We start from the raw sequence: 14,449 nt of genomic DNA, 5'->3' as shown, positions 1-14,449 counted from the left end.
AGGCCTTGGCTAACATCACTGCTGACAGTGACGCATCAGAGTAGACTGCACAAGAACCAAAATATTTAGCTTACTCTATCTCAAGGATGAGATAACAGACTCCACGGATGGATAAACGCGAAGACTTCGCCCCCGTTTCCTCATTTTAAACGTTTCCCCAATGCAACGGTTTGAAAGGATGCATTCCTCGTCACTGTGGGTTCGATGTGGGTTCTGAATGTGGAGAAGTTCAGAGGAAAATCCAGCTTAGCTCACAGAATTCACGCTGCCAACTGTCGGCCTGCCCAGCTGAGTCTGTAAACAGTGACGTGCTCAGAGCTGACAGACCGAAGCGGTGCTGACGTGAGTTCAGGCAGCCAAGAACATACTATCACGACAAGGAGCAGATCAGATCGCCATGGTTACTCAGCGTAATAAGGTCAGTGTATGACGCTGGATGTTACCGGCTTGGAAACCATCCAGTAGTTTTGCTATCTGCTATTTTGCCTAAATGATGTGTTGGATTGCTGTCCAGTCATGCACATAATATGACACCAGCTCCTTAATTACCTATTTATATCTGACTAATATGAATTCTTACAGTATTACAGTGTGCAATAAAAAAATGTACTGAAGCATGCTATGGTGAGACGTCCTTTATTAGAGAAGCTTCTTATAAGCAGTTTGTAAAGACAAACTAAAGTGACTAAAAATAAACCCCTTTAGCAGTCGCAGTCCAGCTGCAGGAGAGCAGAAAAGAAATCCAAACAACTATAGCTCAAAATTTATCTCAAAAGGGGAAATTTACTTTCCACAAATGAAAAAAAAAAGCAAAGAATCCAGACAGCTGGTGAAACAAAACTACAAACAATTTCCTAGCCAAGCTGGTACAGTGACAAATGGATTGGGTTCATTATCTGCTGAAAACATGCACATCAAAATGAATCTGCAGCGGTTTTAGCATGTCAATAATACGTGACATCTCCGGTGTAATAAAACTTACACTTGGCATTCTGCTTGCTACAGCAGTTAAAATAACTCTCTGAAAAACTTATGTAAGCCAATATTAAGGAAATATCTTTTTATAGAGAGTAAAACTCCTCAATCTTTAATATGTCCTGCAGCTTGAAGCATCATTCATAGACGCTCAGAAGACCTGAAGACTTGTGACTATTAATAGCATGACAGGTTTTCCCAACAGTACACTGTAAGGACCGTGAGACTTGATAGTTACAGAGTGCTCTCCAGTTAAATCTGAGATACTTGTAATACACTTCATGTTGACTATTCACACAGGGCTTACTCACCCTACCCGGTTGAATTATGCATTTTCTTGAAGACTAATCCCTTAAGAAATCACATGAAATCTAAGGCCCTTAGTTTAGAAGATCCAGAAAATGTTCAGCCACAACCACCACAATTAAGTCATTACAGAAAACATATCTGAGCTGCAGGACAAATCAAATTTTACAGATTAAAGAGCATTGTACTCCACACACTTTGATGGAACAGTTGTGAAGTGTTTCTGGCAGATGGTCATTAGTCTCTTCAGTCCCTGTAGAGAGAAAAATAAAAACAAAGAAATACAATTTAGCTATATATTTAATACTAACTATATGCCACTTTTAGATGAGCTCAGGAAGAATCCACCTTCGAGATAAGAAGTCATGCTAATGGTTTAGCAACATTATTTTAGACGTGTTTAGACATAAAAACATGAGTTTACATTGATTAATTTTAATATACAATACTGACATTATATGACTATAGCTGTATGATCTTTACGTTGCTTCTGGAGATATAATGTATAGTTGAAATCAATATTATTCATTCCTGCAGAGTACGGGGCAACATTTTAACATTAAAGGGGAACTCCGGCGCAAAATGAACCTGGGGTTAATAACACATGTGTACCGAGTTCGACCGTTCTCTGGTATTTGTTTTCATGTATTTGTTTTGTTAGTCAAATGTGACCAGTTTTCTTGCAAACCGCTATTTAGCGTATAACGCTAGCCTTCGGGGCACACCGACACATAAAAAGAAATCGCTATTTCTATACCACTAACAAGGCTCACAATATCACCACACTTACACGGTAGCATAACTAGGGTCTCTACATGTAAACCGAAGCATTGAGAACTTTGCAAGTATACAGGCAGTTTATTAAAAAAGGAACACAGTACCGTTCGCGTCCGGCTCGCTTATCCAGGCGGGCGCCATCTTGGGGAAACTGAACTCTCTTCGTTCAGTGCTCTCAGTGCTTTCTTCCGGCAACAGACAGTTCAGTTTCCCCAAGATGGCGCCCGCCTGGATAAGCGAGCCGGACGCGAACGGTACTGTGTTCCTTTTTTAATAAACTGCCTGTATACTTGCAAAGTTCTCAATGCTTCGGTTTACATGTAGAGACCCTAGTTATGCTACCGTGTAAGTGTGGTGATATTGTGAGCCTTGTTAGTGGTATAGAAATAGCGATTTCTTTTTATGTGTCGGTGTGCCCCGAAGGCTAGCGTTATACGCTAAATAGCGGTTTGCAAGAAAACTGGTCACATTTGACTAACAAAACAAATACATGAAAACAAATACCAGAGAACGGTCGAACTCGGTACACATGTGTTATTAACCCCAGGTTCATTTTGCGCCGGAGTTCCCCTTTAAATGTTTTCAGTCGCTAAAAGTGGGAAAATATAAATATAAGACCAGTTATTAGACAGTAAAAATGGATCTAAAAAAACCCCAGACAATTCAATTTGAAACATTCAATATTGATTCATTAAATAAAGGGAGTTTTTCCTTGCCACCGTCGCCTTCAGGCTTGCTCTGGGGGTTTCAGGCCGGGTTTTGTAAAGCGTCTTGAGATGATTTGTATTGTTATTGATGCTATATAAATAAAATTGAATTGAATTGAATTGAATTAAATATTTGGATCATATTTTAAATATACACCATTTCCTGCATTTTCTTGTTAGGAATTTTGCTGCAGTCTCATGCCAGTACTTTCACATGTCCAGTCACGAAACACGGTGCACTGAGATCAGTCCAAGTGTGAAGGAGATCCAAACATGACAGAAGCTACAACCCTGAGAAGCCTGAAAACTGATGTGCGGTAGCATTTTGGATTTATAAAGTATGACCACAGAGAAGAGCACTTGGTCAAAGTTCTATTTTCGTAAAACTTGCAAGATTATTTTTGTAAAATTGTCTTTCACAACAATGCAAATCTTTTTGAGACTGAAATGTTTATTTATTTATTTTTTTTAATTAATCGATATTGAATTGAAATGGGACCTTGTGAATCAGAATTGAACTGATTGAGGAAATCAGTAGCTATACCTATTAGATAGTATTTTATCCTATGAAACTAGGCAATAGACGCGGCTCTGAAAATAAGTCTAAACCAACAAGGCTTTAGATTTTGGAGATGATCTCACCTGAATGTATTTTCTCTGGGTCTCGTCATTGAGAACGTGGGCCACGTGTTTGGAGAAGATCTTTTCTCGCCCAGTACGGGCGTGGATGCCGACCATAGTCACACCAATAGGCCAGGGAGCATTACCAATGGCCATCTGTAGATAAGCATCATTCGCCTGAAAGAAATTTTGCAAACTTATTGAAATGCGTAGCAATGAACCTACAACAATAAAAGGGGGTACATGATATTACCATACCTTGACATATTCTCTCTCCAACATGAATTTAATGATGTCTGTGATCGACTCTTTGATGTCAGCTGGTAAATTCTGAAAGAGATGATGATGAAATAAACCCACACTGCCATGAACCACATGTTGTAGCTTGTTTAACTTCCTCCACAAGTGTTACCTTCTTCCTGAGCTTCCTGAAGAGAGGCTTGAGGTAAGACTCAGTCTGTGAATGCGTTGCACTGGCCAGCTTGCCCTGAACACTGCGCTTCACGTGGTCCTCTCGGCTGTTCAGATCCTTGGCCCAAACACCAAGGAGAAACTAGAATCACAAAGGAAAACACGGCTTTTGAGAAAATGCTTCTAAGAACTGGATTTATGACAAACACTAATCAGATTAGGATTATTTGTTCTTGACATGTGGCATTCAAATACATCACTAGAAACACAAGCACTTGATATTTAATTCTTCGTCTGTTTAACAATGTTTCTCTACTTGATGATCAATGCAATACAGCACTGTTAAAGAATAAAGAACAACACGAATAGCAGCCACGTTAGTAGCGTAGACATTTTGATCCAACAGCACCCTCTAGATCAAAGGTGGAGTATGACTTTCTTGCCTTACCCTCAAAAATTTGTGGATAACGTCCTGGTCTCCATCATCGTCCCCTGTACCCAACTTTTTTCCAAGAACCTTGGGGATAAATTCAATATAAAGAGATAAACTTCAACCACAAGCTTGAAAGACAACCTCTGCTAAAAAAAACATAAAATGTTTTGTGATGCCAGTAAGATTCTAAATAACCGTCTAGTAAGCACATAAGTAGTCATCGCATCAAACTTCTCCAAAACTTGATCTGACATTGTTTAATATTTGGGTAACCATTCCCTAGCACATGGCTCCACAGTGTGTTGTACCTCAAGTTCTTCTATTGTGGTGTTTTCTTCGTGCACTTTCAGGTCATGCTGCGTGTCCACCTCCCCTGGCTCTGTTCCTCCAACAATCTCATTCAGGTACTGCTGGTCGATCTTGTCCATGGCTGCTTTCAGGTCATTCCTCAGACCCTGGACGCACAGACGCAGCAGCAAATATTGTGAGCAAAAACTCTAACAGACCATAACATCAATGTTTTGTCACTCAGCAACGTGAGACTCTGTTGTTTTAAAAAAACTCGGCATCACCACTTCACAGAGTTTGTCTGGAGCCGTTTTGAACAAAACATGATAAATCTGTAAGGCGATAGGTCAACTGACAGAAATGTAATGCTTAACATACGTGAATAAAGGCCCTGTTAAAAGACACCGTTATGATAATAGTGACTTGAAATTTTCCAGAGGCTTCGTTCTGAACCTGGATGAAGACACACTCAGCCCTACCTTGTTTACTTCTGGTGTCAGAATCTCAATTTTCCTGAGCCTCTGGAAGGCATCATAATCAGACTCTCCAAACAATCGGATTGGCTCCCCTCGTTCTCGAAGCCGTCGAATAACCTACACGAACAGGGCAACACAGAATACACATTTAACATGAAACATGGGACAAGAATCTACTGAGAGGGAGGAGTCGGTGTTATATAAAGACTCACCTCCTGTCGTGACAGAGTCATTGGCAGCTTCTCTTCAGTTAACTCCATTTCCAACACTGGATTAGCGGCGGTGGACGGCTCATCTTCCTCATTCTTATCAATCTTCAGGACAACATTGAGGGAACAGAAATATACTGACGTTACTAGGGGGATGTGGAGGTTCAGAATTTGACGAAAAATCACTAATACAACTGAAATGTTTTCATGAGATGAAACTTTGTGACTGAAAAATATGTGTGTCACTAACATTAGCATACACTCGCATCCCTATCTTACTTGCAACTCTTCTATAAATACAAAACACAGAACACACACATATCTTAGCGATTGTTATATTAATAACCTAACTTTCCTTTAGTGGAATTTGAACAGTGGCTGCAACAACTAAAGCCTCATCACATCAGAAATAAATTCAGTTGAATTAAATTATAGTACCGGATCATGCTTTCATGGGCACATGCATCCTGAAACTCTTAGATTGTGGTTTAACAAGCACAATCTAAAAGAACAATCAGGAAATGGTGACAAAAAGCCTTCCAAACAAACAATGGCTCTGGCTCAAATAAACATATTATACTAGACGTGTACAAAGAGAATAGTTTAAAGTTTGAGCTTTGAACAAAGTAGAACAGAACTCCATTCTCCATAGAGCAACTGTTAGAAGGCAGAAAACAAAACCAGGGAACACTTATAGTTGGTCTCCATATTAAAATTTCTATCAAAAATGATTTGCAAAACAAGAAGCATAGCTTGATAACAAAATATATTATTAATTTGGCTCAGTGTCCCATGCTGTATTCCACACTGCGGCTGTGTCCCACTTTGGCTTTGTGGCTTCCTTTCCTTGTTCCCATGCTCTCAGACAAGTGGTTATAACACAGCTGTTGCAGAATTTATATCTAGGTGTGACAGAGGTTTGGGCACATAGAAATAAACTGTTAAAACCATATACTGTATCAATGGTATTGAACGCATGAGATGGTTCAACATATTCAGAAACTGCATTTGAATTTGAATAAATTCATGCTTTGAATATCATATTTCACACTTACATGAAATATTTACACATTGAAATTAAACAGAATTACACTTTGTTTTAGAATAGCCTTGAAATGAGTACATTTCTCAAGCACTGTAAGCAGACGAGAGCGGGTAAAAATGTCTATTTCTGAAAGACGAGTATCCAATTAGTTAATGTTCACTGATGAAATTGATTTATCCAAGCATCTTGTATGAAAGAAATCCAGTCCTCATGGGGCCATTTGAAACAACTGTACTGGAAAATAAAATTGTCTCCACCATGTCATTCCTGCTTTCATCTTCACAAGCTTCAGTGAGTGAACTTTCAGAAAGGATGCGGAAGCTTTTGGGACACAGTGTGCTTTATCCTTTTATCATGCATCCTGTTTGCTACCTTCACTGTGCAATCCCATACCTGGCACTCAGGAGTCTCTCTCTGAACCTACAGATGCAGGCAGCAGAGGCAGTTTGGGGGAAAAACAGCACAGTAAACACAGACACAGATACTATATGTTCACCTGAGAATAAAACCTGACCTTATATTGTTTGTTGGCAAAATATTAAACTTCAGTATTAAATTAACGTGTGAGAAACGATTAAAAAGCAGATGTTTAAGGAAAAGGGATGCTGACTTCAACCTTATATCCACATCTTTTGAAGTAATCCTCTTGTTCCTTGCGTGCAAGATCAGACCTTTTAAAGAACCTTTTGGAATCCTGGAAAGAGAAAGATAATTAGCTAGTTTTACACTTTAAATCAAACTCTGTAAGCATCACAATGATCATACTGGTGGTATGCTAAGGTAAGCAACACTGTCACACTAAAGAAATTCCATGCTGTTTTTTTTTTTTTTCTTTTGCCAGCACCTTTCATCCAATATAGATTTAATAGTTCACCCAAGAAGGTATTATGTTGCATATCCACTTGGTTTGATCATTTTATTGGGTAAACTTGAGGATGCAGTTTGTGTAACTGCACAGCATTATACGAAAAGACATTTTTATTATTTAAACTGATCTGAATGAGATGAGCAAAAACTCCAGTGAGTTTAATGCATTGTCTTTCAAGTGCATCAGAAAACACATCTTCCAAAATGACTATGCAGATGAAAAAACACAAGAATCGAGCATTGCCGTGTAACTTTATGAACAACAGCACAATTCACTGCATGGGACTACATTAGTTTAGCTAGTTATCTAGTTTAACTGCCAACTGTCTCTATGCACAAACACACTGCATCTAATCATCTATTTTAAATGCTATCTTTTCAACAAATCTTAATTTATGCAGACAATTTATAATTTTAACTTCAGATTTTAGTACTCATCAGTGCTGTTGTAACATAAGCGTGCATTAATTATTGTTTTTTTGTTGTTAGTTTTAATCACATTGCATATAGTTTACTTCATCTGATTTTCGGTACGTGGCTAACGTGTACTCTTGGAGGTGGATCAATGTGAGAAAAAGCACGTTTAAGTTTGATAATGTGTCATAATTTCAAACCGAATATCAACATTTCAATATATACTGTTATACTTCAACGTTAACGTGACGTTACGTAGTATCTGCTAGCTACCTGTATCCATTTTAATTACAAATCCCAAAACTACAAGTCTATGTTTAATCACTAGTGTTAGATATATTTAAAATTTGAGCGTAGTTCAGTACTCTACCAATGAATCTATCCAAACAAGCAGCAAAAAAGATATTTCTGGAAAAATACTATACTGAACTGAACGTTACTAGCTAATCTAGTAAACATGTTAGCAACGCGGCTAGCTTACAAAAACAAGCATTTTCATCAGATACTCACGTCAACGAGCTGTTTTTCTTCGAGCAGTTTCCTCTTCCTCGCGATTTCAGCTTTTATAATATCCATTTCAGGAGAGAATAAAACTGGGGTGTTGTTATGAACAACCAGTTGAACTGTGGCTACAATGCTACTAACGAAATGCTTAAACCGGAAGTTGAACGAAAAGCCCAGAATATGGAATTTCAGCGTAAGAGTCCCCAATTGTCTACTTTTTTTGTTGTTGATTATTTCAAAATAAAAGAGTAAGACATTTATCTTAATATGCAGTCTATGATTAGGTGACACTATTTTCTCATTGACTTTAAATTGATATCAACTCATTGACCAAATACTCTGTTCTTGTTTAGATGTGTTTAGTGTGAGAGATATTTTAGGTTTTAAAATATTATATTGGGTAATTTTCACAATAATGGCAACAAGGAAAACTGAAAATATGGTTTTGTATTTATTATGGCCATGGAGTCAAAATTATATCAGGGATATAATCAAAATAAGACATCCTGCCTTGCACAAATAAAGTTTAGTTTACTAACAGACTAGCTCTTTAATTTAAAGCGTGTATGCATTTAACAATTCAGAATTCACTAAAAAAAAATGTATGTAAGGGTCTATAACAGCATACATAACTACACCAGTAGATTTAAATTTTTGCACTCACTCCATGAACAAAGTATGAAAAAGTCTGATGTGACTTCCTAAATTCTGTAAATTCCAGTTTTGACCTGAGAATGGGGAAAATATGGGAAAATATGGGAAAATACGGGAAGAGAAACATAACTAGTCATAATTTAAACACAAGCCCCATATTTTCTGCCAGTGACTCTGGATTTATATAGCCTAAAGCTGCATTAAAAAACAAACAAAAAAATAAATAAATAATTATCATTTAATGCACTGCACCAGTTTCACAGAGAAACGTGCTTACAAAACTATTATATATAGTCTGAACTCTGACTGCCACAGCAGCATTTTGTTGTAGCCTAATACAAAACACCTCAACAGTGACTTCCAGTTATCTGATACACCCTTCAGACTTTAAAATAAAGTAAACGTAAGGCACTAATAATAGTATTCGTCTGATAATGATTTCAGAAGCTAGAAGAAAAAAAAAAAAACGTTTATGTTTGCTGCCTTAGTAAAGGTTTCATTAGTGGTATTGTTGAAGCCAGTTCACTGTCTGGACAGTACAGTGACAAATGTCTGACTCGACCTTTTAGATGAGAACATACCATCAGGTGGCGCAAAGGGATATGTGAGGATTTTTAATATTAAAGTCATTAATTTATTTACATGGCGAAAGGGAACAACCAGCATCAGGTTGCGAAGGGGAATGGATCACACAGTGGCATTTATCTGGTCCAATTAAGCTTAGCGCGGTGAAAATGTGCCGATCCCAGGATCTGTAGCGCAGCCTGAGGAGAAATTTAACTGATTAATAAGGCAGACGGACAGTGATTCCGCGAGTGTGTCCTAGTCACTGATTTCGTCTCTCTGAAGAGCAATTTTCGACTGCGCGACTTACTGGATATTCCGTCTGAAGATGGAGTTTGGGGAAAGGAAGAGGAGAAGGAAGTCGCAGAGCTTTAAACTGGTCACGGATGAAGGTAGGCTGCTGAATGAATGCAAGACCGTGCAAGACGCGCGTCTGTGTCTGGCTGTTTGTCTGGCGCTGTGTGCCAGCGGAGACGACTCTGAAAACAAAAGCCATGGCCACCACAATTCCCAGTCTGAGCCTTTGATTTTACCCAACAGCTAACTCTGATCATTCTAGTCTCACACGAAAAAAAAAAAAGCCTTTCTGGACGTCAGTATCAGCCTTCCGATTAGATTTGTAATAATTAAGTAGGCAAATAGTCCAAAATGTGAAAAGATGTTGCGCACTCTGACAATGTAAAACGCAGCTTCAAAGGATCACTTTTCATTGAAGCTGGGAGCTCCAGACCTCCACTCTTGACTATGCTACTTCATACCACCTACAGGTGGTGGTTTCTTCATGGGATGGGAGGGGGTGTTCTGCTTTGGTTGACATCACAGCTCATCAGCCTGCACAAGCCTCAAGATTAAAAGGCCCCAACGCCTCCTCCAAAACCTTTTTACTGCATTTGTTTAAGAGCTGAAAACGAACCTTTCTCTTTTTCTTGTAGATTTTGAACCTTCATGTATAATGAACTCCAGATGCAAAGATGCCAATGGCGAACCTAAAGATGCTGCTGTGCCTGATGGTATATGTCATTTAAAGCATTTATTTGTCATATATATCTTTATATATATGTATGTATGATGATAGATACATATAAATAGTAGATAGATAGATATCACAGTATAGCATAAATTAATCAAAATAGTTTTACCCATATCCTTCTCTCTCCATGTAGCTTGGCTGGAGGACGAGGGCATGGAGATCAAAAGGCAAATCACTGGAATGATGAGGCTACTAAGTGATAAAACTGGCAGGGTGTACCAGCGTACTGGAACAGAGCAGGACAGCTCAATAAAGGAGCCCCAGGATAGGCATCTGAGCTGGGTACATCAGCCTGCACTTTTATCTCATGTGTCAGAGGACCACCAAAGTAACAACTGGAACTCTGCAGGTGACCCAGGGCCTTCACCTTCATCCATGTCCTCCTCCATCCCCAACGGTCCGGGCTGCGGCCAGTACAGCACCCGCTCCAGAGCCCTCCGCATCCTCAACAACACGAAGGACTTGATGAAAGTGAACGAAGCTAACGGTAGGGTTGGAGCATGTCCGAAGAGGAGCAAAACACGACTTCTGTTTCCCAAAGTAAAATGATTTTCAAGTGCTGAACACCAGCCGCTCTTTTTATTTTGAGCGGCTGGTGTTCGTCTTAGTCACTCCTACCTGATGTGACTATAGGAGGCAAGGTAGAAACACACAGAGAGAGGAGTCAAGGCAGCAACCATTTAACAAAATGAGACATCCTTTCTTTGAAGCATTCACTTTAAAGTGGGACCATTTATAAATGAGGTGTGGCACAACTACATCATCTGTCCATTAAATAATGGTCCCTGTTAGATTACCATAAGATTTCTTATGACAACTAATGACAATCAGTTTACACCGTGACATAATAATCCAACTGTTTGTCACTCTTTTATATGTTACTGGCGACAAAAAGACTTCTGCAAAAACATTGTTACTTATAGATTCTTTGACCAGCCCCCTCATATCTCAAGATGCATTTTTAGATTGCATTACGTCACATTGCACCCTTGTAAGTATGCATGTCTGAGTGAGTGATTTACTAACCAAGGTCCCACTGACCTCCTGCAGATGAAATCCCTCCTGAGGTGCAAGAAAGCCCCTGCTGTATGTGTAACTGTAAGGGCACCTTGCAGGCTATTCTGCAGGAACTGCGTTCCATGAGGAGGCTGATGCAGACTCAAAAAGGTCAGTAAATGCACCCAAATACGGTGTGAAACATACCAAGAGATTAAAAAAAAAAAAAAGTTTTTGTCTTCTTCTAGCGTCCTTGGAAAGGCAGGAACAGACAACATCACCATGCCAACCCCGTCTTGGTCCAGGCCCCACTCCTCGTCGTAGGCCCCGCAAGAGGAGGGCAATCTATAAGGGGGCTCCACTGACTGTATTTAGCGCTAGAAAAGCTGCTCTTACACCTCTGCAGGCATCACTGCTTAAAACTGCATCCGCTGAATCTGGAACAACGGAGGAATGTGAGAAACAGGACGCATCGGCCAACATTCACCCCGTCGCCTCTGACGTTTCTGTGCTGCCGCCTCAGAACGATCCAGTAACGGTCAACAATACACACAATCCTCTCCTAAGGGAGCCTCAGGCATTAGAGGTAATCTGCATGTTAGTGCATCTATGCAGCAACATGTGTCCATGTAACTACTCTGCTTAACTTGTAGGTCAAATTTATAGTTTGTGTGTACTGCACTCACTCTCACTGAAACGGATCTGTTAATTTCATTCAGATAAATAAGACTGCCTTCCTGATTTATATAGAGCTACAGAATTAAAATTGTACTTCTATTAAAAAAAAACAACTCTGTAATATGTTGGATTAATTATGAAATTTTAAAGCCATTAGCATTACATGCCTAAATTAAAAGCTGAGAATCTTTGTTTCACCTGTTGTGATGTTAAGTTTTGTGCAACCATTCTCAGGTTTTATTTTGCAATAACATCTACAACATATTTAATCAAGGCTGATGATCATGCTCTGTGTTGTTCTCTCATTCTTCCTCTAAAAACTGAATTTATGTTGTGTTTCACAATGCTTCATAATTAACACTCTGTCTGTCTGTATGATTCATTCACAGTCTGAGGTGCGTCTTGCAGAGGATTATGATGTGTTCATTTCGAAGGCCCAGCTAGATTCCATTCTGGTCAACTACACACGCTCTGGCAGTCTGCTGTTCCGGAAACTGGTGCGCATTTATAATTTCTAAAAAGCAAATGCGACGTTCCCCATTATAATATGAAAAAAAGATGTCAGTTTAATGGCTTATTTTAATGTGCAACTACTTTGTAAATGTGATGTTTGGTCAAGAACTGTGCTGTGTGTTAAGGTGTGTGCCTTCTTCGATGATGCCACCCTGGCTAACTCCTTGCCAAATGGCAAAAGGAAGAGAGGGCTCAATGATAACCGTAAGGGCCTGGACCAGAACATTGTGGGCGCTATTAAAGGTAGGGGAGAGAAAGATGTAGAAGCTTTAATTGGTCCCTTTGCAAGGAAACTTGTCTGAGGAAACTTTAATTGTGTGTATTGTATGTCTAGTTGTTAAAATGATGATGTTTCAGGTGTCATTCAAAAGGCTTCTTCATTTCTCACCAGTCAGTTAAAACTCAACACGCCTTTTGGATGACAAGTGAAACTCAAGCAAGTCTAGTTGCCTTAATTTTAGCATGTGGATAAACCATGACTGGGATGACTGAGTAACTTCTCAGATGTGTGAATTACTTCTAGTGTTTACAGAGAAATACTGCACTGAACACAGAATAGAGAAGCTGCCTGGGCCACGAGACTGGGTTCAGATCCTACAAGATCAGATCAAACTTGCCAGGAGGAGGCTGAAAAGAGGTCTGCTGACTTAAATAATGTATACTGTATATTTATTTATATTGTATTTTATGTATTAGTCTGTAATCAGTTTTAACGGTCTTGGTTAACAGTCAAGGAGAAAGGCGTCTGTGAATCTGTCTGGTAAAACTCCTTCTTCCTTTGGTTCCTCAGATGCTGCAGAAGCAGAAGAAGTCCCCCATGGACCTTCCACAAGTAATAACTTATATTATTTTTTAAAAGGTTCACACATACACAGAGCTAATATACACACTCTGCAGGACATCTCTTCACTTGTCTGCTTTTACTGTCTTGTATCTGCACCTTTCCCCTCACATCAGTATTCCATCTTACAGCATCTTTCCATCAGTCCCCCTCTGAGCACACGACGGCTTTACCTCTCTCCACCTCATTGTCTCAGCTCACACACACAAACTGGTGCTGCTGCCTCGCTCATTGGCTCACAGGCCTTTTGTCATGCCGTCACAGTGACATTTGACATTTTCACGCAGCTTCCCAAAATGTCAGCTAATTATCTTCTCACCATGCACCACATCCACTTTTTCACCTCTATATTTCAACCTAGCTGTCACAGTAGTGTGTCTCCATCTGTTGTACGGGCTCGCACTAATTTGTTTCATTTTGGTAAGACATTGCATTTTAACAGCATTTTTCTCCTTCTGTTACAGGCTGTGATTATAACACACCTGCAAGTGTGGAACAGGCAGTGGGGAACGTGACTGGTTGATTCAGCGGCTGCCACAATAGTCCTGCTGCAGATGATTTGTCTTCATTATTTCTCCTCATGCATTTTGCCACTCATTTCCTTTGCAGCTGTTAACTGCTATGAGCAATAGGTGAAAAGGGAAATGACAATAGGACCAAATGAATAATGTTATCCTCTTCTCTCTCTATCACGCATCCGTCATACTCTGTATATTAGGCTTTTCATTGGGCACACATTAAAACACCGACGTCTGGGATTTTGTGCCGATTAGTACTGAACGGTGTTGACATTGTAGCCAGGAGCCTTAAAAGCACGCTTGCCTAGTTTCCATGTCATTTCTAGGAGAGGTCACAAGTCTCAGATGAGACAAAGTACTGTAAATGTATAGGATTCATATATTTTGCAGAAATTACATTTTACAGGAAGCTGTCCATTGTAGATTGTGCCTTTTAAGTGACCCGTACTTCAGTGGGTGTAATGTGCAGTTCGGCATCCACCTCATACATTTCCCGAGCCCTAAAATTCATCTTAATATGTGATGTATTTTTGACAAATGTTGCCAATAAAAAATAAGCGATATACTCCATCTAGCTAACAAAAAAAAAGGTAATTCTATGAATCTTTTTTTTTTCATTATT

The 14,449-nt window shown here is 39.4% G+C and overlaps 2 protein-coding genes across 4 annotated transcripts; one reads left to right on the top strand and one right to left on the bottom strand.

Moving 5' to 3' along the window:
* Positions 1 to 620: 620 nt before the first annotated feature.
* prpf18 (PRP18 pre-mRNA processing factor 18 homolog (yeast)) lies at positions 621 to 8,203 on the bottom strand. Of its 3 annotated transcripts, none has more exons than XM_084554408.1 (10): positions 8,040 to 8,203; positions 6,865 to 6,942; positions 5,207 to 5,308; positions 4,998 to 5,111; positions 4,539 to 4,685; positions 4,246 to 4,314; positions 3,799 to 3,939; positions 3,645 to 3,716; positions 3,408 to 3,563; positions 621 to 1,534 (listed from the first exon to the last, which is right to left on the bottom strand). In XM_084554408.1, the coding sequence occupies exons 1-10, from the start codon at positions 8,103 to 8,105 to the stop codon at positions 1,454 to 1,456; spliced, it is 1,026 nt and encodes a 341-aa protein (XP_084410534.1). In that variant the 5' UTR covers positions 8,106 to 8,203; the 3' UTR covers positions 621 to 1,453. The 3 variants fall into 3 exon arrangements, with proteins under 3 accessions (XP_084410534.1, XP_084410535.1, XP_084410533.1); XM_084554409.1 differs by having other exon boundaries at positions 6,859 to 6,942; positions 8,040 to 8,200; XM_084554407.1 differs by lacking the exons at positions 6,865 to 6,942; positions 8,040 to 8,203 and having other exon boundaries at positions 5,207 to 6,837.
* A 1,282-nt stretch (positions 8,204 to 9,485) lies between these two features.
* Positions 9,486 to 13,832, top strand: bend7 (BEN domain containing 7; the record flags this gene model as incomplete). Its single annotated transcript, XM_084555982.1, has 10 exons — positions 9,486 to 9,643; positions 10,184 to 10,261; positions 10,415 to 10,768; positions 11,332 to 11,448; positions 11,526 to 11,863; positions 12,345 to 12,452; positions 12,594 to 12,711; positions 12,992 to 13,105; positions 13,259 to 13,300; positions 13,774 to 13,832. The coding sequence occupies exons 1-10, from the start codon at positions 9,580 to 9,582 to the stop codon at positions 13,830 to 13,832; spliced, it is 1,392 nt and encodes a 463-aa protein (XP_084412108.1). The 5' UTR covers positions 9,486 to 9,579.
* Between the last annotated feature and the right edge of the window lie 617 nt (positions 13,833 to 14,449).

This window comes from Chelon labrosus (assembly GCF_963514085.1).
Source record: "Chelon labrosus genome assembly, chromosome: 11".
Classification (NCBI taxonomy): Eukaryota; Metazoa; Chordata; class Actinopteri; order Mugiliformes; family Mugilidae; genus Chelon; species Chelon labrosus.
The sequence above is the reverse complement of the archived record's forward strand: the minus strand, read 5'-3'. Positions and strand labels throughout refer to the sequence as shown.